General features: G+C 38.9%; 1 protein-coding gene across 1 annotated transcript in view; it reads left to right on the top strand.

Annotated features, from left to right (window-relative positions):
• The window catches only part of KCNQ5 (potassium voltage-gated channel subfamily Q member 5), a 535,817-nt gene that overhangs the window by 395,663 nt on the left and 119,070 nt on the right, over nucleotides 1–21,084 (top strand). Inside the window, exon 3 of the mRNA XM_057738358.1 lies at nucleotides 8,460–8,586. Within this exon, the coding sequence (XP_057594341.1) occupies nucleotides 8,460–8,586 (127 nt within the window). The remainder of the gene's footprint in view (nucleotides 1–8,459; nucleotides 8,587–21,084) is intronic.

Here is a 21,084-nt window from a genome sequence, read left to right as displayed (position 1 = left end):
GAATTTGTACCAAAAAAATCAATCAATCTGTGCCTAAAACCTCTTTAAATAACTCAAAAACAAAAGAACTGCAAGAATAGAATTTAAATCTGAAGTTATATAGCAAAGTTATACATATCAATGAAATAGCATCATATGAAGATTCTTCCTTCATGCTGGTTAGTATTCTCAATACATATTCTAAATAGAACCTAGGACTAGCTCTCCCCTGCCTCTTTGGTTTCTTAATTTCTATATGCATTTCCTAAATCTTTAAGAAGAATAGGAAAGCTGCTCTATGGATTACTCAAATTCTATGAGGACAAGTGAGGAAACACTACAACTCCTTCAAGACAGGTGATTAAAATAATAAACATCGCCTTCAGTTCTGTGGAGAGATGTCAAAGCCAAGTTTCCAGCATCTTCAAAAAAGAAACACAGAACCATAGTTAATAATGCCAGCTTTACATTACCACTTTCCTCCTAGTAGGTCAAGTCCTCTGATTATTATTCACTGATCTCTTTAACAACCATTTGAGTAAATAAAGGGCATTTTTATTTCAATTAAAAACAAGCAAGAGAAAATGAGCTGATTTATCCTGAGGTACAGCAGAAAAGGCACCAGAACCTGTGTCTTTGCTGCCCAGCAAAGGTCAGGAGAACTTCACCCCAAATTGAAGTCATTTCAAATGAGCGTAACAGATGTTTGTATTTTTAACTCATTTGAAAATAAAATAAGGAGAACCATTCAGAGGATCATTTAGAGCCACGAAACCAAAACACAGTGAGGTCAGATCCAGCATCTGGACATGAAGGGGAACATTTCCTCTTCGGAGCCGGCCCCACTGGCCTAGATGATGGGCAGTGACTTTTTTTTAACTGATTTTTTCATGAGGTAATTGTAGAGCCACATGTAGTTGTAAGAAATAATATGGAGATATTCTGTGTACGCTTTACCCAGTTTCCCCAAATAATAACATTTTGTGAAACTATAGTATACTATCACAACCAGGATAATAACATTGATACAAGCCACAGATCTTATTCAGATTTCCCTAGTTTGTGTGGGGTATTTATATGTGGATATGTATGTGTTTGTATGTTGGTATTTAGTTCTATATAATTTTAATACGTGTGGAGCCTCATGTATCTCTGGTAACAATCAAGACACCAAACAGCTCCATCACCACCAGGATTTCTCAGGTTGTCCTTCAATAACCACACCCACATGCTCCTTCCCACCCACACACCCCATCCTCGACTTCCAGCAGGCACTAATCTGTTCCAAGTTTCTAAAATTTTCAATTCAAAAATGTTATATAGATGGAATAACATGGTATGTAACCTTTGGGATTCCTTTTTCCACTCAGCATAATTCCCCAGAGATTCATCCAGGTTGTCGTGTGTGTCAATAGTTTGTTCATTTTTATCGTTGAGTAGTATTCCATGATATGGATGGACCACAACTTGTTTAACCACTCAGATGGTTAGGACATCTGGGCTGTTTCTGGGTTTTGGATATTATGAATGAATCCATTATGAACATTTGCTTAGAGGTGTTTGTATAAACATAAGTTTTCATTTCTGTGGCATGAATACCCAAGAGTACAATTACTGAGTCATATAGGAACAGCATGCTTAATTTTATAAGAAACTATCAAGCTGCTTTCCAGAGTGGATACATCATTTTACATTCTCACCAACAATGCACAGGAAATCTAGTTTCTGCATATTCTCTCCAGTATTTTGTGTTGGCATTTTTAATTTTAGCCATTCTGATAGGTGTAGTGTTACGCTATTGTGTTTTAATTTGCATTTCCTACTGATGATGGCTGATGATGTTGAATATTTTTTCATGTGATCATTTGCTATCTATTTTCCTCTTCAGTGAAATGTCTGTTCATGTCTTTTGCCCATTTTATAGTTGAAATCTTTTTTACGGTTGAGTTTTGAGAGGTTTTATATTTTCCTAGATACTAGTCCTTTGTCATATCTGTGGTCTGCAAATATTTTCTCTTGGTCTATAGTTTGTCTTTTTATCCTTTCTACTTTTGATTAAGTCCAATTTATCAATTTTTCCTTTTCTTACTTATGCTTTTGGTGTAAAGTCAAAGAACTCTTTGCTTAGCTCAAATCCTAAATTTTTTCTCTTATACTTTTTACTAAAAGTTTTACAGTTTTAACACTTAAGCCCATGACCCATTTTGAATCAATTTTTGTATAAAGTGTGAGCTATAGATAGAGGTTCATTTTATTGCATATGGATGTCTAATTGCCCCAGCATTGATTACTGAAAAGGCTATTTCTTCCTCCATTGAATTACTTATGTACCTTTATCAAATAATCAATTGAGCACATTTGTCTGAGTATATTTCTAGGTTCTCTTTTTGTGTTCCATCATTCTCTATGTGTCTGTCCCTCTGCCAAGACCACATAGTCTTGATTACTAGAGTTACATAGCGGGCCTTAATAGCAGATAAAGTGATTCCTCCCACTTTATTATCTTTTTTTTTCAGGATTTTTTTTAGCTATTCTAAGGCCTGTGCCTTTCCATATAAACTTTAGAATAAGTTTCTTTATGTCTACCAAAAAAAAAAAAAAACGCTGAGATTTTGATAGGAATTTCATTAAACCTACAAATCAATTTGGGAAGGTTGACATCTTTATTATGTTGAGTCTTTCAATTCATGAACATGGTATTTCCATTTATTTAGGTCTCCTCTGATTTCTTTTGTCAACATTTTGTAATTTTTGGTGTGCATAACATGTACAGGTTTTGTTAAGTGCATAGCTAAACATTTAATTTATTTGGAATAGTCGTAAATAATATTGTGCTTTTAATTTTGGCTCCCACATCCTTACTGTTAGTATGCAGAATTGTGGTTGGTTTTTGTATACTGATCTTGTATCTTGCAACCTTACTGAGCTCACTGATTAGGTCTGAGAGTCTTTTGGTAGATTCTTTGCAGCTTTCTCTGTAGACAATCATGCATCTGCAAATATAGAATATTTTATATCTGCCTTTCCAATTGTATGCCTTTTATTTCTTTTACTTGCTTTATTGCTATATTATATAACTGTGTTGGATAAGAGTGATGAAACTAACATCTTTTCTTCTTGATTTTTGGAGAAAAGCTTTCAGTCTTTCATCATTAAGTATGACATTGGCTGTAAGGGTTTTTAGATGCTATTTATCAAATTGAGATAGTAAACCTCTATTTCTGACTTGCTGAGAGTTTTCATCATGAATGGGGAAATTGGATATCCACATGCAGAAGGATGAAATTGGACCCTTATCTCACACCACATATAAAAATCAACTCAAAATGGATGAAAGACTTAAATGTAAGGCCTGAAACTATAATACTATTAGAAGAAAACATAGGGAAGGAGCTTCTTTTTTAAAAAATCTTTATTGGAATATGGTTGATTTACAAAGTTGTGTTAGTTTTAGGTGTACAGCAAAGTGGATCTGTTATACATATACATATATCCACTCTTTTGTAGATTCTTTTCCCATATAGGCCATTACAGAGTATTGAGTAGAGTTTCCTGTGCTATACAGCAGGTCCATATTTGTTATCTATTTTATATATAGTAGTGTGTATATATCAATCCCAATTCTTCCAGTTTATCCCTCCTCATCCCTTACCCCTTGGTAACCTTATTAAGTTTATTTTCTATATCTGTAACTCTGTTTCAGTTTTAAGATAAGTTCATTTGTACCCTTTTTTTAGATTTCGCATATGAGCGATATCTATGATATTTGTCTTTCTCTGTCTGACATAGGGAAGTAGCTTCTTGACATTGGTCTGGGAAATGCTTTTTGTTTTTCTTTTTGCATCTTAATTAAGGTATAGTTGATGTATAGTATTATATAATTTTCAGGTGTACAACATGATTCACAATTTTTAAAGGTTATATTCCATTTATACTTATTATAAAATATTGGCTATGTTTCCTGTGTTGTATTATATATCCTTGTAGCTTATTTGTTTTATACTTAGTAGTTTGTGCCTCTTAATCCCCTACCCCTATCCTGCCTCTTCCATTTCCCCTCTCCTCACAAGTAACCACTAGTTTGTTCTCTATCAGTGAGTCTGTTTCTTCATTATTATATTCACTAGTTTTATTTTTTAGATTCTACTCGTAAGTGATATCATACAGAATTTGTCTTTTGGGTTTTTTTAATGGAACTCCAAAATCACAGACAACAAAAATAAATAGGCGGGATTGCATCTAACTAAAAATCTTCTGTACATAAAAGGAAACCATCAACAGAGTGAAGACAAAACCTCTGGGATGGGTGAAGACATGTGCACACTAAACATCTGATAAGAAGTTAATATCCAAATATATAAGGACCTTCCATTACTCAACAGCAAAAAATAAAATAAAATAACCTGATTAAAAAATGGGCAGAGGACAAATGGGCAAGAGACATTTTGCAAAGAAAGACATAAAAATGACCAACAGGTATATGAAAAAGTGTTCAACATCACTAATCATCAGAAGTGTAAATCAAAACCAAAATGAAGATTGGGATTGACATATACTTATTACTATATATAAAATAGATAACTACTAAGAACCTGCTGTACAGCACAGGGAACTCTACTCAATACTCTGTAATGACCTATATGGGGAAAAACATCTGAAGAAGAGTGGATATGTGTATTGGGTTGGTCAAAAATGTCATATGGGTTTTTCTGTAAGATGTTACCCGAACGAACTTTTTGGCCAACCCAATATATGTATAACTGATTCCCTTTGCTGTACAGCAGAAACTAACACAACATTGTAAACCAACTATACTCTAATAAAATTATTTTTAAAAAGCATGATGAGATATCACCTCATATGTGTTAGAATGGCTGCTATCAAAAAGACGAAAGACAATGAGTGCTGAAGAGGACGTGGAGAAAAGGGAACCCTCCTACATTATTGGTGGGAATGTAAATTGGTGCAGCCACTATGGAAAACAGTATGGAGGTTTCTCAAAAAATTAAAAAATAGAGCTAGTATATGATCCAGCAATCCTACTTCTGGTGCTGTATCCAAAGGAGATGAATTCAGGATCTCAAAGAGATATCTGCACCCTCATGTTCATTGCAGCACTATTCACAATAGCCAAGATATGGAAACAACCCAAGTGTCCATCAATGGACAAATGAATAAAGAAGATGTGGGATAGATGGATGGATAGATAGATAGATAGATAGATAGATAGATAGGTAGATAGATAGATAGATACACACACACGGGAATATTAGTCACCCTTAAAAAAAGAAATCCTGCCATTTGCAATAACATGGATGAATTTGGAGGACATTAAGCTAAGTGAAATGTCTGACACAGAAACTCAGATACTGCATGACCTCACTTATATGTGGAATCTAAAAGTCAAACTCATAAAAACAGAGAGTAGAATGATTGCCAGGGACTGGAGGTGGGCGAAAAGGAAAGATACTGGACAAAGTGCACCAAGTTTCAGTCACACAGGATGCATAAGTCCTGGAGACCAAACATACAGCCTGGTGACTATAGCTAACAGTAGTGTTGGTGTGTCCTGGAAATTTGCTAAGAGATTAAATTTTAAGTGTTTTCACCACCAAAAAAAAAAAGTTGCCTATGTGAGGTGATGGATATGTTAATCAGCTTGACTATAGTAATCATTTAACAATATCTACGTACATCAAAACATCTCATTGCACAGCTCACATATACACAAGTTTTATTTGTCAATTATACCTCAACAAAGTTGGGAAATGAAAAAGAGAGAAAAGGTGATCTTCTCACAATTCCATTCCCCACTGGTTCTGGCTGTCAGATGTGGAATACTTTCCCTTCTCTGGCTCAATAGCACTTTGTTCCTTTTAAGTGAAAAAAGATGGAAATTTCAGGAAACAAGAGACAGAATCTGGCCGAAGTGGTTTTCCTGCTTTTGATCCCAATTGAATCAGCTCAAGTCTTGGGAGGGAATATCCCCATGGCTTGCAGCTCTGAGCCTGAGAGAAAGGCTACACAGACACCCGCTGGCTGCTCACTCGTTTGAGGTCATCGTTCACAAAGTCTAAAACCAGGCCCTCATAAAGAATACAAAGAAATGCTCTAATAGGAGAGAATTCTGACCCTAATCTTCTCTGAGGCAGAAATTGTGACCCTGTAGTGAAATCCAATTACAATCTCCTCTTGCTTTATTTGGAAACGAAGGATTTTTCCCAACATTATTAAAAAAAAAAAATCAGAAGGCAGTATTCATGAACAAGGGAATATCCTGAATAAAGAATTTGTAGATGTAATTTATCTGCCTCAGGATACAACATAGAAACAATGCAGTGGGGGCCTACCTTCCTAAAATAATAGAATATTACTTTATTCTAATATTCTTTATTCAATATCTAAAGAATATTGGCCATATAGCTACTGATAGCAGCTATTCCCATGAAAAAGTAAAATCATTCTATGATAGTGTCCAGTTGCTCAGGCCGCATTTGGGATTTTCTTCAGTATCCCTGATAATAGGACCACCCGCCAGTACAGTGCCATACTCCGTGGCTCAAGTAGGAGGTGGAGGCAGGGATAAAAGTGGCCCTGCCATTAAACATAGACTGGACACAGGCACGGCTGGGCACCTAAGGCCTCAGCGGGCTCTATATGAAGAAAGAGGCAGCTCCAACCCTTGGCCTCCCCAGGATTCACTCCCAGCTCTTCCTAACGTGGCCCTTCAGCCACCTTAATGAATGAACTCAACTACCTAGATATATACTCAAAACTAAAAGCAAAACAAAACCCTGATATCATAAATGAGTGTATGTTGACCCTGGCTTTGGTTATCTGCATAAAGTCATCTGCAGAGGTTTAGCCCATGGGTAGTTTTAAGTCACTGTAAGTAAGCAGCCATGATATTGCAGATTTATTTCCCATCATGAGAAATATTTGTGGGTTATTTAGTGCAAAATCACAGGAGAGAAAGATGTATCTCTACTAGGCATTTCAAAAGTGCAACACATCATCACATACTCTAACTGAAGAAACAGACATTTGCCTGAAACTTGCAACAAAAAGGCCATTTTTCTAAATTTGATAATGGTTTTTATCTTGGGACGTGGGGTGGGAGGACAGGGAGTGGATTAGGACCTTTACTTTCTATGCTCAACGCTTCTGTGATGTTTAGAGAGTTTAATAAGGACCATGTATCACTTTTATAGTTAAGCAGTTATAACAAATATCAAGTAATAAGTATCGTTCTACATCATAAACGCTGAGTCAACCCTGGTTTACAAACAAGAGAGGGAAATATTGTTAAAGGAAGATAAATGTTGATAAACTCAATGCCTACCCCTGTAGACGGATGACAAGGTGACTATGACAAGTTTGCTCAGAGATGCTTTCTTCTGACGAATCCCAGTGGTTTCTCAGTCTGTGACCCACATTTAGTGAGCACCTTTAGTTGGTCTTCCCCAGGGTTCACTCACAACTCTTCCTAGATAATCTCAAAGCCCTCCTCCTGGAGCAAGTGTTATTTTCTAGGCAGCTCTCACCAAAGGGCAGACTAATAATCAACAAGCTTCAGATCCAGAGGCTTCAGCATCTCATTTCTGGCAAAGGATGTATGTGCCACACACGGTAATGCTGTCAAAACTTGCCATCTTATAAGGAGAGTTTGACATCGTAACGAAAGAACTCAGGATGCTCCTAAATATTTACTTCTCTTTCCCTGAGAACCACTCTTAAGAGCTCAGGGATCATGTCGTGCTTTGCAGCAAAATGAGGGTCTGTTTTCTGTAAAACTGTAAAGCTGTGTTTTCAGGGTTCGCTCTTTCATTTCAGATATTTCACATGTTACCAGGTAACTAAAGTCAATTGCACTATACAGTCAGCTCTCCTTATCTACAGGTTTCACATCCACAGATTCAACCAACCGTAGATCAAAAATATTTGAAAAAAAATTCCAGAAAGCTCCAAGAAGCAAAATTTGAACTGTGTGCCGGTAACTGTTTACAAAACATTTACCTTGTATTAGGTATTATAAGTAAGCTGGAGATGACTTAAAGTATATGGGAGGATGTGTGTAGGTTTTCTGAAAACACTACTCCACTTTATAGGGGACTTGAGCATCTAAGGATTTGGGTATCCACAGGGACTTGGAACCAATCTCCCTCAGATACCGAGGGACTGTATATTCCAGACAAGGGGGATCTGCAATTCTGCCTGCATGTTTAAAATTAAAACTGACTTCTAAATTTGCAAACCGTTAGAGACTTGAGGAGGATTAACATCCACAATAGGAAACACAATGTGCAGGTTCCGATGTTCTCCAGGTTTAGCTTGGTTTGGAGAAAAGGCGATGTTAGCATGAGACTTTAACAACCAGATGTTTTAGATCAAGTGCCTGACTGTCCAGAAGTATCCACGGAGCGTCTCGCTGTGGTTTGCTCTGCAGTGCCTCTCTCTGACACCCTCATTTGGTATTTTAGGAGTTCGTGATGATTGTCGTCTTCGGTTTGGAGTTCATCATTCGGATCTGGTCTGCAGGCTGCTGCTGCCGGTACAGAGGATGGCAAGGAAGACTGAGATTTGCCCGAAAGCCCTTCTGTGTCATAGGTGAATATCAAAGTCCTGGATACCTAGATTTGTGACACCACGTCCTTTTCTTCCTCTGTCTCTGGTATTGCAACATTTAGTTCATGTTAAAAGCTAACATTCATGGATTATTCACCATGGGCCAGGCACTCTCATGGTTTGAAAGCATGGACTCATTTAATCCTCTCACAACATAATGAGGTAGGTATTTCTATTATCCCCATTTTACAGATGAGGAAACTGAGGCAAAGAGAGGTGAAGGGAGTTACTTAAAGTCATGCAGGTAGTACTTGGTGGAGCTGGGATCTGAGCCAGATGGTTTGGCTCTAATACACCCACTTGTGTCAGGTTCACTTATGCTGAACTATATGGTTCTTGAATGTCACCCTGAATTTGGGAGCATTGATTTCACTCGGTATAAAAACCCCTTCTTACTCTACAATGTAAGCAGTACCGCTTTTATGCTCTTGATCAGCTGGAACGTATAAGTGTCGTGGTCCTGGTAAAGTGTGTTAAGGAGCGGCCTTAAGAATAATTATAGGACTTCCTAGGTGGCGCAGTGGTAAAGAATCCGCCTGCCAATGCAGGGGACACGGGTTCGAGCCCTGCCCTGGGAAGATTCCACATGCCACGGAGCAACTAAGCCTGTTGCACTCTAGAGCCTGTGAGCCACAACTACTGAGCCCACCTGCCGCAACTGTTGAGGCCCACGCGTGTAGGGCCTGTGCTCCACAATAAGAGAAGCCACTACAATGAGGAGCCTCCACACCACAATGAAGAGTGGCCCCCGCTTGCAGCAACTAGAGGGAGCCCGTGTGCAGCAACGAAGACCCAATGCAGCCAATAAATAAATTAATTAATTAATTTAAAAAAAAAAAGAAGAAGAATTATAGGTATGGCTCACTGCATGCACCGTAACCATTAGACCTGATAAAGTGTTTTACCCTCTGAAATTTGAGTCCCCACCCTGCAGTCCCCGAATAAATATCATATCTCTGCCACTCCCTGGCTACTGTCCTTTCAAAGAGATTCCATTCACCTGGGTACCCACCTGAAATTATAAAACATTCCAGAGTTAAGATCTGGCATCTCCAAGTAATATACGTCAAAGTGGATCATAAAATTGAAAACCTTAGTCAATTACATCTCAATTTTTAATTAATCAATTAATTTTTTAAGTTGTCTACATCATTGCCCTTTATCCCTAAATATTTTGGTGTGGATTTTCAAAAATAAGGATATTATTTTACCTAACCTTCTGTAAACTGGACCTTAATACAATACCTTACTTAATCTGCTGGTTGTATTGCATTTTTGCCAGTTGATCCAATAACGTCCTTTGTAGCACTTTTCCTCCAGGCAGGACCCAGTCTGGGTCACACACTGCATTTGGTCATCATGTCTTCTTCATCTAGAACAGTTCCTCAGGCTTGTTCTGTCTTTTACAACACTGACATTTTTGAAGAATTTGGCCTATTTTTTTTTTAAATAGAAAAAAAAAAAAAAAAAAAAAACCCTGTATACAAAAGCTTAGTGTTATTGTTGATGTTGTAGTTGTTATTCAACAGCTACATTTGGTCTGCTTGCTCTTTTTTCCTTCCCACTTCTTTGACAGCAATTCAAATCCAAATGCTGAAAATTCTTGGTGAGCTACTTATTTCAAAGATTTCCAGTCTGAGAAACTGGGGTTTTTACTTACAAGCTAGTTTAGACTCAGCTCTTCATCAGCAGCAGGTTTTCCATTTTGTTTCAGGAGGCAGGAATTGTTGAGCATCTTTAGTTTCCTCCTTCACCTCTGTTTCTTAAGGAGGAAGTGGAGAAAGCCCCTCCAGAGGGACTGTGAGAGGAATCCGTTGTTCCATCTTTCCTCCCAGTGCTGTGTGGGTGGCACACGTCCTGGGCACGGGAAGCAGGTGGTGGGCTCCCCCCTTTCCCCCCTCCCCTGTCCTCCCCACATATGCATGTTTCCAGAGTCACCATTCCTTCAACCAGACTTTATGGACTTGTGGCTGTGTGTGAAGCACTGCAGTTACAGCAGTGAATCTAGTGCAATTCTAAGTTACATCAACCTTGAAACACCTTGTTTGGCCTTCACTAACGCAGTGTGTTTGTCCAGTTGCCCCTCTTCTGCCAGACAAGGTGTGAAAGAAAGTGGGCACCAATGTCCAGCCCTGCGGGCCCACCCAGCCCCATTGGGAGGGTCCACCCAGCCCCCAGACACACATCAATGGAGGCACTTGATTTTTCTCTGGAGATTTTTCCTCTTTCTGAATTCCCTGCTCAAGCTACGCCACAAAACATTGTAACTAGGTATGAAATTACAGCACAAGAACATCCTGTCGTATAAGGGACCCAAACAAAACCATTCACAAGGCAGATAGTTTGGCCAAGACTCACTCAGCTTCTACAAGATAAGGTTGGTTCACGAATGACTGCAGGAATGTTCCATCCTAGGCTTTAAAACCAATTAAAAATTGGTTTTATTGCAAATCCAGAGGCAATGCCAATGTATTTCTGGCCTCTAAGCTTAAAAGCAGGTTCTTTCCCAGATACCTGCTGCCTTTTGATAGCTATTCTCAGCTACGGATACATCAGAACATCTTAGTCCTTTAATCTTTCTCTTCCTGTCTCGGATCCTTTTGGGCCTTGGTACAACATGTGGTTCTGAAGATGATGTTGTGTCATCTGTAACTTAACCACCTTTGGGCCTGTCAACTGTGACTTTACAGATTTAATATGACATGCCTTAGGTGTGGTTGGAGTGTAGTTACCTCTTCAGGCCTTTCCTTCATTTAGATATTTTACCTCTAGTCAATCAATTGCTTTGGAAGAAAATTTCATGGATAAACATATAATGAATCCCCATTAGAACAAAAGCAAGATTTGTACTTACAGTTAGCATAACTATGAATTTTTCAGCCTTTTATTCGCTGTACATATAATGGTTTGATTCATGAACCAGCTGAACCGATGAAACAGTGAAACGTATCCAAACATGGCTCTTGAGGACGAAGTCAGTAAGATGTAACCTACACAGAGGAACTAACGTCACAAGCAACCCAGTGTCACCTGCCTGAAGGCAGCAGGCTGTACCAGGTGGCTATCTAGGCCTGCTTAATAGGCCCATAAAAAATGATTGATGTCAGGGGTAAAATGATAAAGCACAATGTAAAGTAAACCCTGGCTTTCCCTTGTTTGGCCTAATTTACTGTAGCAAAATGGACAAAGAAGTGGCATCTCTCTCATCTGTCTGTGATAACTGTTGTGAGCTTGGAAGTGTAGCTAAGCTCTCTCAAGACTCCATGTATCTATAAGATTAGGTTACTCTGAACGCACCAAATACACACCCAAACATTTTTAGAAGGCTTGAGCAATCAAGAAAGGATCCAGAGAAGATTGGTAGCCTGGCTGTGCCTGTAGCGAGGGAAATGCTTTCTGGAAGCCCCTCTGTATTGTTCTCTCCAGCTGAAACAGGCCAGAGCTACCACAGCTGTCACCTAGCAAGCCCTGCAGACCAACTGATGGTATTTGGACGCAAGTTGATAGAGGCCCACAGTCTGATACCCAAAGACTGTAGAACTTTCCCTCCTGACCTGCCCATCCTCTCCACTCCTGCACTGGAGCCAAGACCAGAGCATTTCCAAATATTATTGATTTAAGAAATCATAAAATCATTATATTCTTGTGTTTGAAAAACATATTTTAAACAACTGTAACCTAAGGGAAGAAAAAAAATCTATTCAATTTTTTAAATTAGACACTCTTTCATTACCATGTTGATTTATCTCCTGCTTGATTTGGGGAGTTTTCTTTGAAAACTGGTAAAAGCTAATCTTGAATTATAAAATTCTTCCTTATACCTATGCATTCAATTTACATCTCTCCCCTAAGATGCTAATATTTCTACATCTGGGGGCCATAATTGCTGCATTACAACTGGGAGAGTCAAGTATATTTGGGGATATCTAACAAGCTGCCCTCATTTACCTGAACTGGATGCTTTTTTTTAATATAAATTTATTTACTTATTTATTGGCTGTGTTGGGTCTTTGTTGCTGCACATGGGCTTTCTCTAGTTGCAGCAAGCAGGGGCTACTTTTCATTGTTGTGTGTGGGCTCCTCATTGTGGTGGCATCTCTTGTTGCAGAGCACGGGCTCTAGGTGCACAGGCTTCAGTAGTTGCGGCACATGGGCTCAATAGTTGTGGCACACGGGCTTAGTTGGTCTGCGGCATGTGGGATCTTCCTGGAGCAGGGATCAAACCCATGTCCCCTGCATTGGCAGGCAGATTCTTAACCACTCTGCCACCTAGGAAGTCTGGACTGGCTGCTTTTTGATTTCTCTACATTCAAACACATTGCTCACTCAATTACCTCAGTGTGGAGAACGTGTGAAATAACCTCCAAGACCAAGTTCACAGTCGCTCCTTTTTCTAGCTTCCATTAATGAACTACCGGAAAACTGAAAATTGTACCAAAGGCTGGTGCTTAGGTCACGATAATGAGTCTGATGTGTCAGGAGGCCAACAAATTACTTGTAACGTGACTTTCTGGATTCCCCGGTGACTCTTTCTAGAGACAGATATAACAGGGCCACATTTTTCAATCTTACAGTGCATCTCGGAGAAGCAGAAAACACCAGCCTGTGGTTAATCTTGGATCTGTATTTGATGCTAAATATAAGTTGGTTTTTAATTGCTATTTTAGCAGTTATCCTTCAGTGTAATATTTCCACAAGAGAATAGAAGGGGCAAATTGCAGCAGAGACGTTTCCCTTGTGAATGGAGCGTATATCCCTTTGACACAAGATAACAGCCCCTTAGGAAAATGCCAACAAGTGTATTTTTTTTTCTTCAGATCTTTATTGGAGTATAATTGCTTTACAACATTGTGTTAGTTTCTGCTGTACAACAAAATGAATCAGCTATATGTATACATATATCCCCATATCCCCTCCCTCTTGAGCCTCTCTCTGTATGAGCCATCTGTTTTACATTTGGTAATGTATATATGTCAGTGCTACTCTCTGACTTTGTCCCAGCTTCCCCTTCCCCTGCTGTGTCCTCAGGTCTGTTCTCTATGTCTGCATCTTTATTTTTGCCCTACCACTAGGTTCATCAGTATTGGGTTTTTTTTTCAAATTCCATCTATATGCATTAGCGTACAGTATTTGTTTTTCTCTTTCTGACTTACTTCACTCTGTATGACAGTCTCTAGGTCCATCCACCTTACTACAAATAACTCAGTTTTGTTCCTTTTTATGGCTGAGTAATATTCCATTGTGTATATGTGCTACATCTTCTTTATCCATTCATCTCTCGATAGGCACTTAGGTTGATTCCATGTCCTGACTGTTGTAAATAGTGCTGCAGTGAACATTGTGGTACATGTATCTTTTTGAATCATGGTTTTCTTAGGGTATATGCCCAATAGTGGGATTGCTGGGTCATATAGTAGTTCTATTTTTAGTTTTTTAAGGACCCTCCATACTGTTCTCCGTAGTGGCTGTATCAATTTACATTCCCACCAACAGTGCAAGAGGGTTCCCTTTTCTCCACACCCTCTCCAGCATTTATTGTTGTAGATTTTCTGATGATGCCCATTCTGACCTATGTGAGGTGATATCTCATTGTGGTTTTGATTTGCATTTCTCTAATGATTAGTTGATTAGTGATATTGATCATCTTTTCACGTGTTGCCAAGTGTAATTTTTAATGAGAAAAAAATAACCAGTGTCTTCCCTTGCTAAAACAAAATTGGAGACTTTATTAAAAGCAACCGCACAGCCAAGGCCACTCTAATATATCTGTGAATTCATCCTATTAAAAGGCAGCTTCAGCTGCTAATGTGTTGGAAAGCTGTACCGAAGACACCATTTTTCTACCTCTCCAGCTTCTCATCTTTGGTTATAGAGACATATTCTTCAATTGTGTCATTTTCTATACCTTCTACTCTCCTCTGCCCTTTAGCAGAAGTTATGTTCTCTTGGGTTATTTCCTGTCAGTCATATACTCTTCTGCTATTTCTCTTTCTAAGTGTTCAAATTTCAGTGCATGTGGTCACCTCCATGTGATTAACTGGACCATCTGAGGACCATTAAACCCTGTTGGGTTGATTGACCACAGAACATTAAAGCCATTTCAATTCCTCTAATTAATAATAGCTGATATTTATTGAGACTTGCTACATGATGGGTACTGCTCTTGAACTCTGTAAATATTGTCTTATTTAATTCTACATAAGTTCTATAATATCCTTTCTAAAGATGAGGAAGTAAGATAGGGCTTAAGAAACTTGTCCAAAGTTAGAAGGATGATGAATGAAAGAACCAGGATTTCAGTCTAGAAAATGTACCTACCTGATGAGCTGTTTTCACTCACAACACTTCTGACACCAAATGTGTGGGGGGTTTTCCTCACACCAATCAACTCTCCAACTTTCCAGACATCAACTGGGTGTTCAACAGCTCAATACAATCCTGACCTAATAACTGGTATTAGCACAGACCCCGCCAGTTCAGGGCTTAGTCCCCCAGGACTTTCCCTCCTGGCCATCAGATGCCAGCCACAGGGAGGTGCCCAGGCTAACACACTTCTACCCAGCTGACTACAGTTTGGGGGCTCCAGTAACCCACACCTCACTAGAATGACACAAAACTCAAGAAAGCAATGCACCGTATAGTATAGTATAGTATATATATGCTACAGTATAGTATATAGTATAGTAAAGCTATATACTATAAAAGCTACAATCCAAGAACAGCCAAATGAGAGAGATGTATAGGATGGGTATTTGGGGCAAAGGACTGGCTAACACGCAGCTTCTGTGCCCCCTCCATGCGCCCCACCCTCCCAGCACCTGTGTGTTTACCAACCCAGATGCTCTCCAAACCCTATGGTTTAGAGATTTTCATGGAGCTTTCACTCCAAAGGCACAAGTGATTAAATCATCAGGTATTGGTGATGGAACTCCATCTCCAGGCTCCTTTCCCTCCCTAGAGGTCCAGGGTGGGGCTGGCCCTCTCATCGTGCCTTTATCTTTCTGGTCACCAGCCCCAATCTTGAAGCTCTCTAGGGAACCCCAGCCACCAGTCTTCCCATTCTCGTACAAAAGGACTTATCACATCAGAGATTCCAAGGTTAGGACCTGTGTGCAAGGAACCCAGGACAATGGCCAAGTGTCTACTTCCCAGAGCACCACAGTACCCAACTGGAAGATTGCTCTTACTGTTCATTAGTATTTTTAAATTAAATTTAGTTAAACTTGTCCATTGTTATCAAGTTAAATTTGTAATATTCATCATTTCTAATCTGAGATCTTTGAATGAGAAGCCAGACTTCACAAAATGACATTAATTGCAGTATCAGCCTTAAATATTGGCCTTAATGTTTCAACTAGTTAGGTTACCTGTGCTTCTCAACCTAAAGAAGAAATTAAACATGAAAGCAGACTTACTTGCCTCATATATGACTGCATGCCCTCTTGAGCAATGTTATTGTGAGGTCACTGGGAATTTCCTAATTGGAAATTTCCTTATCTTTGGATAAGTGACATCATTCCCAGAAATGCCTTTGCATGTTTGTTCACATTAGTAGATCTTTGGAGACCTGTTTAGGTCACTGTTGATGTGGTGCAGAAATTTCAACTTATAATGTAGTTTGATTAGCTGATAAGACTTGACCATATAGAGAATATGCTTAGAGCAAATGGATAACTGAAGAGTATTTCCCACTCTGTCTATAAACTTCAGTGGAGCACTGCGATATATTGTACTAATATTCTGTACTTTCAAAGTTACAGAAGAAAATTCATTCACAGAGCAAGCACTTATTATGTGCCTAACATGACCTTAGGTGCAAAGGACACAAAGATGAATAAACTACAATCCCTGTCTGTAAGGGTACGACGGTCTCCTGTGCCCTTGGAGGAGGAGGGACACTAATTATGTTGATTCAGAGCAAAGGTGATGGAGGCAGAAGGAGTCATGGACAGAAGGGTGTAGAACATCATGACCAACTGTCTGAGCGGAGGAGTGAAAGATCCCCTGCATTTTGAGCTCAGTCACCCAACAAACGTCTGTACAGTGTCCACCGTGTCCAAGCGTGGTTCTAGATGCCAGGGAGACTGTGTTGCTCTACATGGGCAGTGTGCCCCTTCTTGTCAAGCTAATACTCCGATGGACAGAGAAAAATATTATGCAAACATATTTGTTAGAAATAAGATAATGTCAACTAGAGATTGTTCACTGAAGAATATAAACAGAAAGATGGGGGCCTTCTTTAGATTGGGTGGCCCAAGGGGGTCTTTCTAAGGAGTGAACACTCAAGTCAACCTGAGTATTAAAGGAGCCACCATAAGAAGATGTAGGCACAGATCTCTCCAGGCCAGGGAGCAACCATTGCAAAGGTTCTTGAGACCCAGTGAGCTAGGCTGGTACCAGGAATAGACACATGGCCATTGTGGCTCAATGTGGGAGGTGATGGACAAACAGCCCCCCCTAGGGGGCGTGAGGGCCACATTAGGGCATATAGTTTCGTAAGACAAGGCAGTGTCTAGGATGGGCCACCAGGCAAAGGTCCAATAAATGCTGGTGGCCCTAATGCTAATTATTTGGGTTAAAAAAACATCATTTTGATCAGGCAACAAAAAGAATGGCTACTAAGGCCCTGGGTTTCTTGGTCATCTATCTATACCTGTTTGAACTTCATATCAGACTATACAAATCAGTACCCTTCCAGAAAAATATAAAACTGACCCTCTGACTTTTCCACGCATCTTTATATCTAGCCTTAGAAACATGAAATGTCCAAACCGAAAAGAAAATGTGTTATTTCCTGTGAGCAGCAGGAATTAGGAGAACATGATGAAAGCTCTCACATTCCCCTTGGAAACTATCACCGGGAAGCAATTCCCAAGGACCTCTTAGCAAAGGACTCTGCTGCATACACTTAGTTATGGCTGGGAGGCAGATTTATTTCATTAAAGGTTATGTATTTCCTCTAAGAAATTGTCCCTTTCTGTCTTGAGATGTTCTCTGAAGACTTATGATCAATAGGAAGCATTAAACTGTCTCTGTGGGGTCAGTTTTCCAAGTGGTGCTTGGAATTTCCCAGTAGGAGCCCCACTAGCCTCAGGGGAACGTGTGCAGTCCGGCTCCTGCACAGGGCTGTGGAGATGTTCTGAGGCACGTCTTTGCAGGGCTTTTGTCTTATTTTAATAAATACCACAGAGCAGCTCCGTGCACAGCTGAGTGCAGCTTTTGAGAGTGTGGATAATGGTCTGTGCAGTAGGAGGCTTTTAAAATTAGATTTTAAAGCTTCGTTCGTTCCTATTAAGAGTCTCAACAGCAGTATAAATGCATCTTTAATTCTTCAAAGAGTGCCTTTCTATAACGGGATTTGGAGCGCAGTTAGAACACAGAGCTCATAAAGCAGTACCATGTCCCTCTGAGACATTGCTCCTCTCACTCTGTAGACAGAAAAATTGAGGCTCCGTTCGGTGCGGGGGGAGGGGTGCTCAGTGCTTAACCCCCAAGTCAGCAGTGGGGTTGGAGCAGAACATCAGCCTCCTGTGGCTCACGGCTGTAAAGCACCGTCTCTTGAGAGTCAAATTTAATTATAGTATAATCCATTTAACCTCCACATGGAAGAATAACGAGGGAGCAGGAAAAATGAATTTATTAACAGGTTGGTGGGAGACCACGTGACTTAGATTAGCACCTTCCTTGTGAGGATCCGAGTTTTCAGCCTGTTCCAGGGGGTGTCTGCTGCAGTGAGAGATGAACCTCACTCCACAGGTCGCAATCGGCAAAGGACTGCTTGATTTTTCTCACTTTGAAATACAAATAAAGGTTCCCCTTGAAAATACTGCAGAACCACCTTTTTGTCAGAAATAAAACTTACTGATTTTTTTAAAAAATAACAATAATAATAAGAGAAAAAAGAGTGTGTAGTTCCCCTCTGCACTCTTTCTAGATTAAAAGAACCACTTTGAATTAAATGCTCAACTCACAGCCTTCCTTGAAACAAGACATGAGCGAGCCTTTGCTTCATTTTTGAATTTTGATTACCTTTCCACTAATCCACGGTGGCTGTGAACTTGCTGGACCATCTATGCTCTATTTCCTGCATGCACATTAGAAAACAGACAGTAGTTTAAAGGCTGTATTTAGATAAGAAATCTTCCTTTGAAGCTGAATATAACAGGGGCTTAGGATTTGGGACTTGGGGTTACCTGGATAGGAATAAAATTTCATGATTTAAAGTTTAAATCACATTATGAACTATCTCATATAACCCCCATAGCAATCTTACTGAAACCGAAAAAGATGATGATCCCCATTTTGTATATTGAAAAACTGACACTTAGATTAGGGGCTTTATCCAAGGTCACACTGCATATAGGCAAAAGAAAACGAAAAAAGAGAGACGTGCTCACATCAAGTTTGGACATCTTTCTATGGCACCATGTCATCTCCCTGCATCACTCACATGCAGCACTTCAGAAGAAAATCAGTAAACCATGTGATGGTCTGAGTCCTGTCCTGGGATGCCCCACACCCCACCTCACAGGAGACACTGGCTAATGTGAAGTCAAAAAGAAAATATATTTTAGTATCAAAAAAAAATGCATTTCCTTTTCCCAACAGTAATCTTCCTAATATCTGGCCCTTTTTTACAACTTTTTATTTTGAAATAACTTTAGACTTACATAAAAGTTGCAAAAAGAATAGAAGAGAGTTGCCTTGTACCCAAGTATCCTTCACCTAAAGATAGCATCTCACTTGAGTTTAATGCACTAACCAAAACCAGGAAGTTGATTGCCTGTGTTACTAACTAAATTGCAAACCTTATTCAAATTTCATGAACTTTTGCATGCACCCAATGAAATTTTATCACATATACAGGCTAATTTAACCATCACTACTATCAAGATATAGAAGCTTCCCATCCCCCTAAAGAAATTTGGGGGGCTATCCCTTTAGAGTCCCTCCCTGCCCCAATCCTAACTCCTGAGAATCACTAATATGTTCTCCATCACTGTAATTTTGTCATTTTTTAGAATGTTATGTAAATGCAATCATACAATCATAAATTCAAAATCTTTTGAAATTGTCTGTTTTTTTCACTCAGCATAATGCTCTTGAAATCCATCCAAGTCTTTGCATGTAACAGTAGTCCAGTCCTTTTTATTTCCGACTAGTATTCCAAGATATGGATTATACAGTTTGTTTATCCATTTACCTGTTAAAGGTCATTTGGTTGTTTCTGTTATAAATCAAGCTGCTGTGAACATTTACGTAGAGGTTCTGTATGAACATAAGTTTTTATTTTTTTAGGGTAGATACCCAGGAGTGGGGTTACTGGGTCATATGGTGTTTAACTTTATCAGAAGCTACCAAACTGTTCCCAGAGTCTGGATATTCCTTTTAAAATATAGAAATGCCTAGAATACTTCATGGCAGTAAATTACATCCATGTTGACTTAAATGACATTTATTACTTTCATAGAAAATGTATGTTTCTGGTTCTCTGTTTTTCTATGAAAATTATTTTAATAAGCAAAAATTCCTGAAATTCATATTTAAATACTCGGGTCAAGAAACAAATGAAAATATAGCCCATTAAGGAGCAGTTCTTCATGCTCTGGTAAATGAATGTAATGTTTGATGTTTATGTAGATGAAGTGTTGAGGGACTAATTTATGCAAAAAGCCAATACTGTACATATTCCTGAAGGACCATTACTTAAATTTAACTTTACTTTGTAGAAAGTCCTTATTCAAGCAAACTTTACTGAGACCAGTACTAATTATACTTGCCTGCTAAAGGGTACATATAATCACATCAGAGCCTCAAAATACAACTCCCACAGAATAAAATGTTTAAAATTGTCACCAAGCCCCAGTGGTGCATTATAACAAGTTGGACCCAATAATCATAGTCTTAATATGATCTAAAAAGAGGTCATTTGTTCTCCCTAATCCCACACCTTTCAGAAATCCCCCTATTCTTTTTTTTAACCATTTTTATTGAAGTATAGTCAATTTACAATGTTGTGTTAGTTTCAGGTTTATAGCAAAGTGATTCAATATATCCTTTTTTCAGATTCTTTTCCATTATAGGTTATTATAAGATATAAGATATTGAATATAGTTCCATATATATATATATATATATATATATATATATATATACACACACACATAAGTCCTTGTTGTTTCTCTGTTTTATATATAGTAGTGTGTATATGTTAATCCCAAATTCCTAATTTATCCCTCCCCCCTTTCCCCTTTGATAACCATGTTTGTTTTCTATGACTGTGAGTCCGTATCTGTTTTGTAAATGTCTATTTCTGTTTTACATCATTTTTTCAGATCCCACATATAAGTGGTATCATATGTTTTTTGTCTTTCTCTGACTTACTTCACTTAGTATGATAATCCCTAGATCCATCCATGTTGCTACAAATGGCATTATTACCCTTTTTTTAATAGCTGAGTAACAATCCATTGTATAAAT

Source organism: Hippopotamus amphibius, chromosome 6 (assembly GCF_030028045.1).
Source record: "Hippopotamus amphibius kiboko isolate mHipAmp2 chromosome 6, mHipAmp2.hap2, whole genome shotgun sequence".
NCBI lineage: Eukaryota > Metazoa > Chordata > Mammalia > Artiodactyla > Hippopotamidae > Hippopotamus > Hippopotamus amphibius.
The sequence above is the reverse complement of the archived record's forward strand: the minus strand, read 5'-3'. Positions and strand labels throughout refer to the sequence as shown.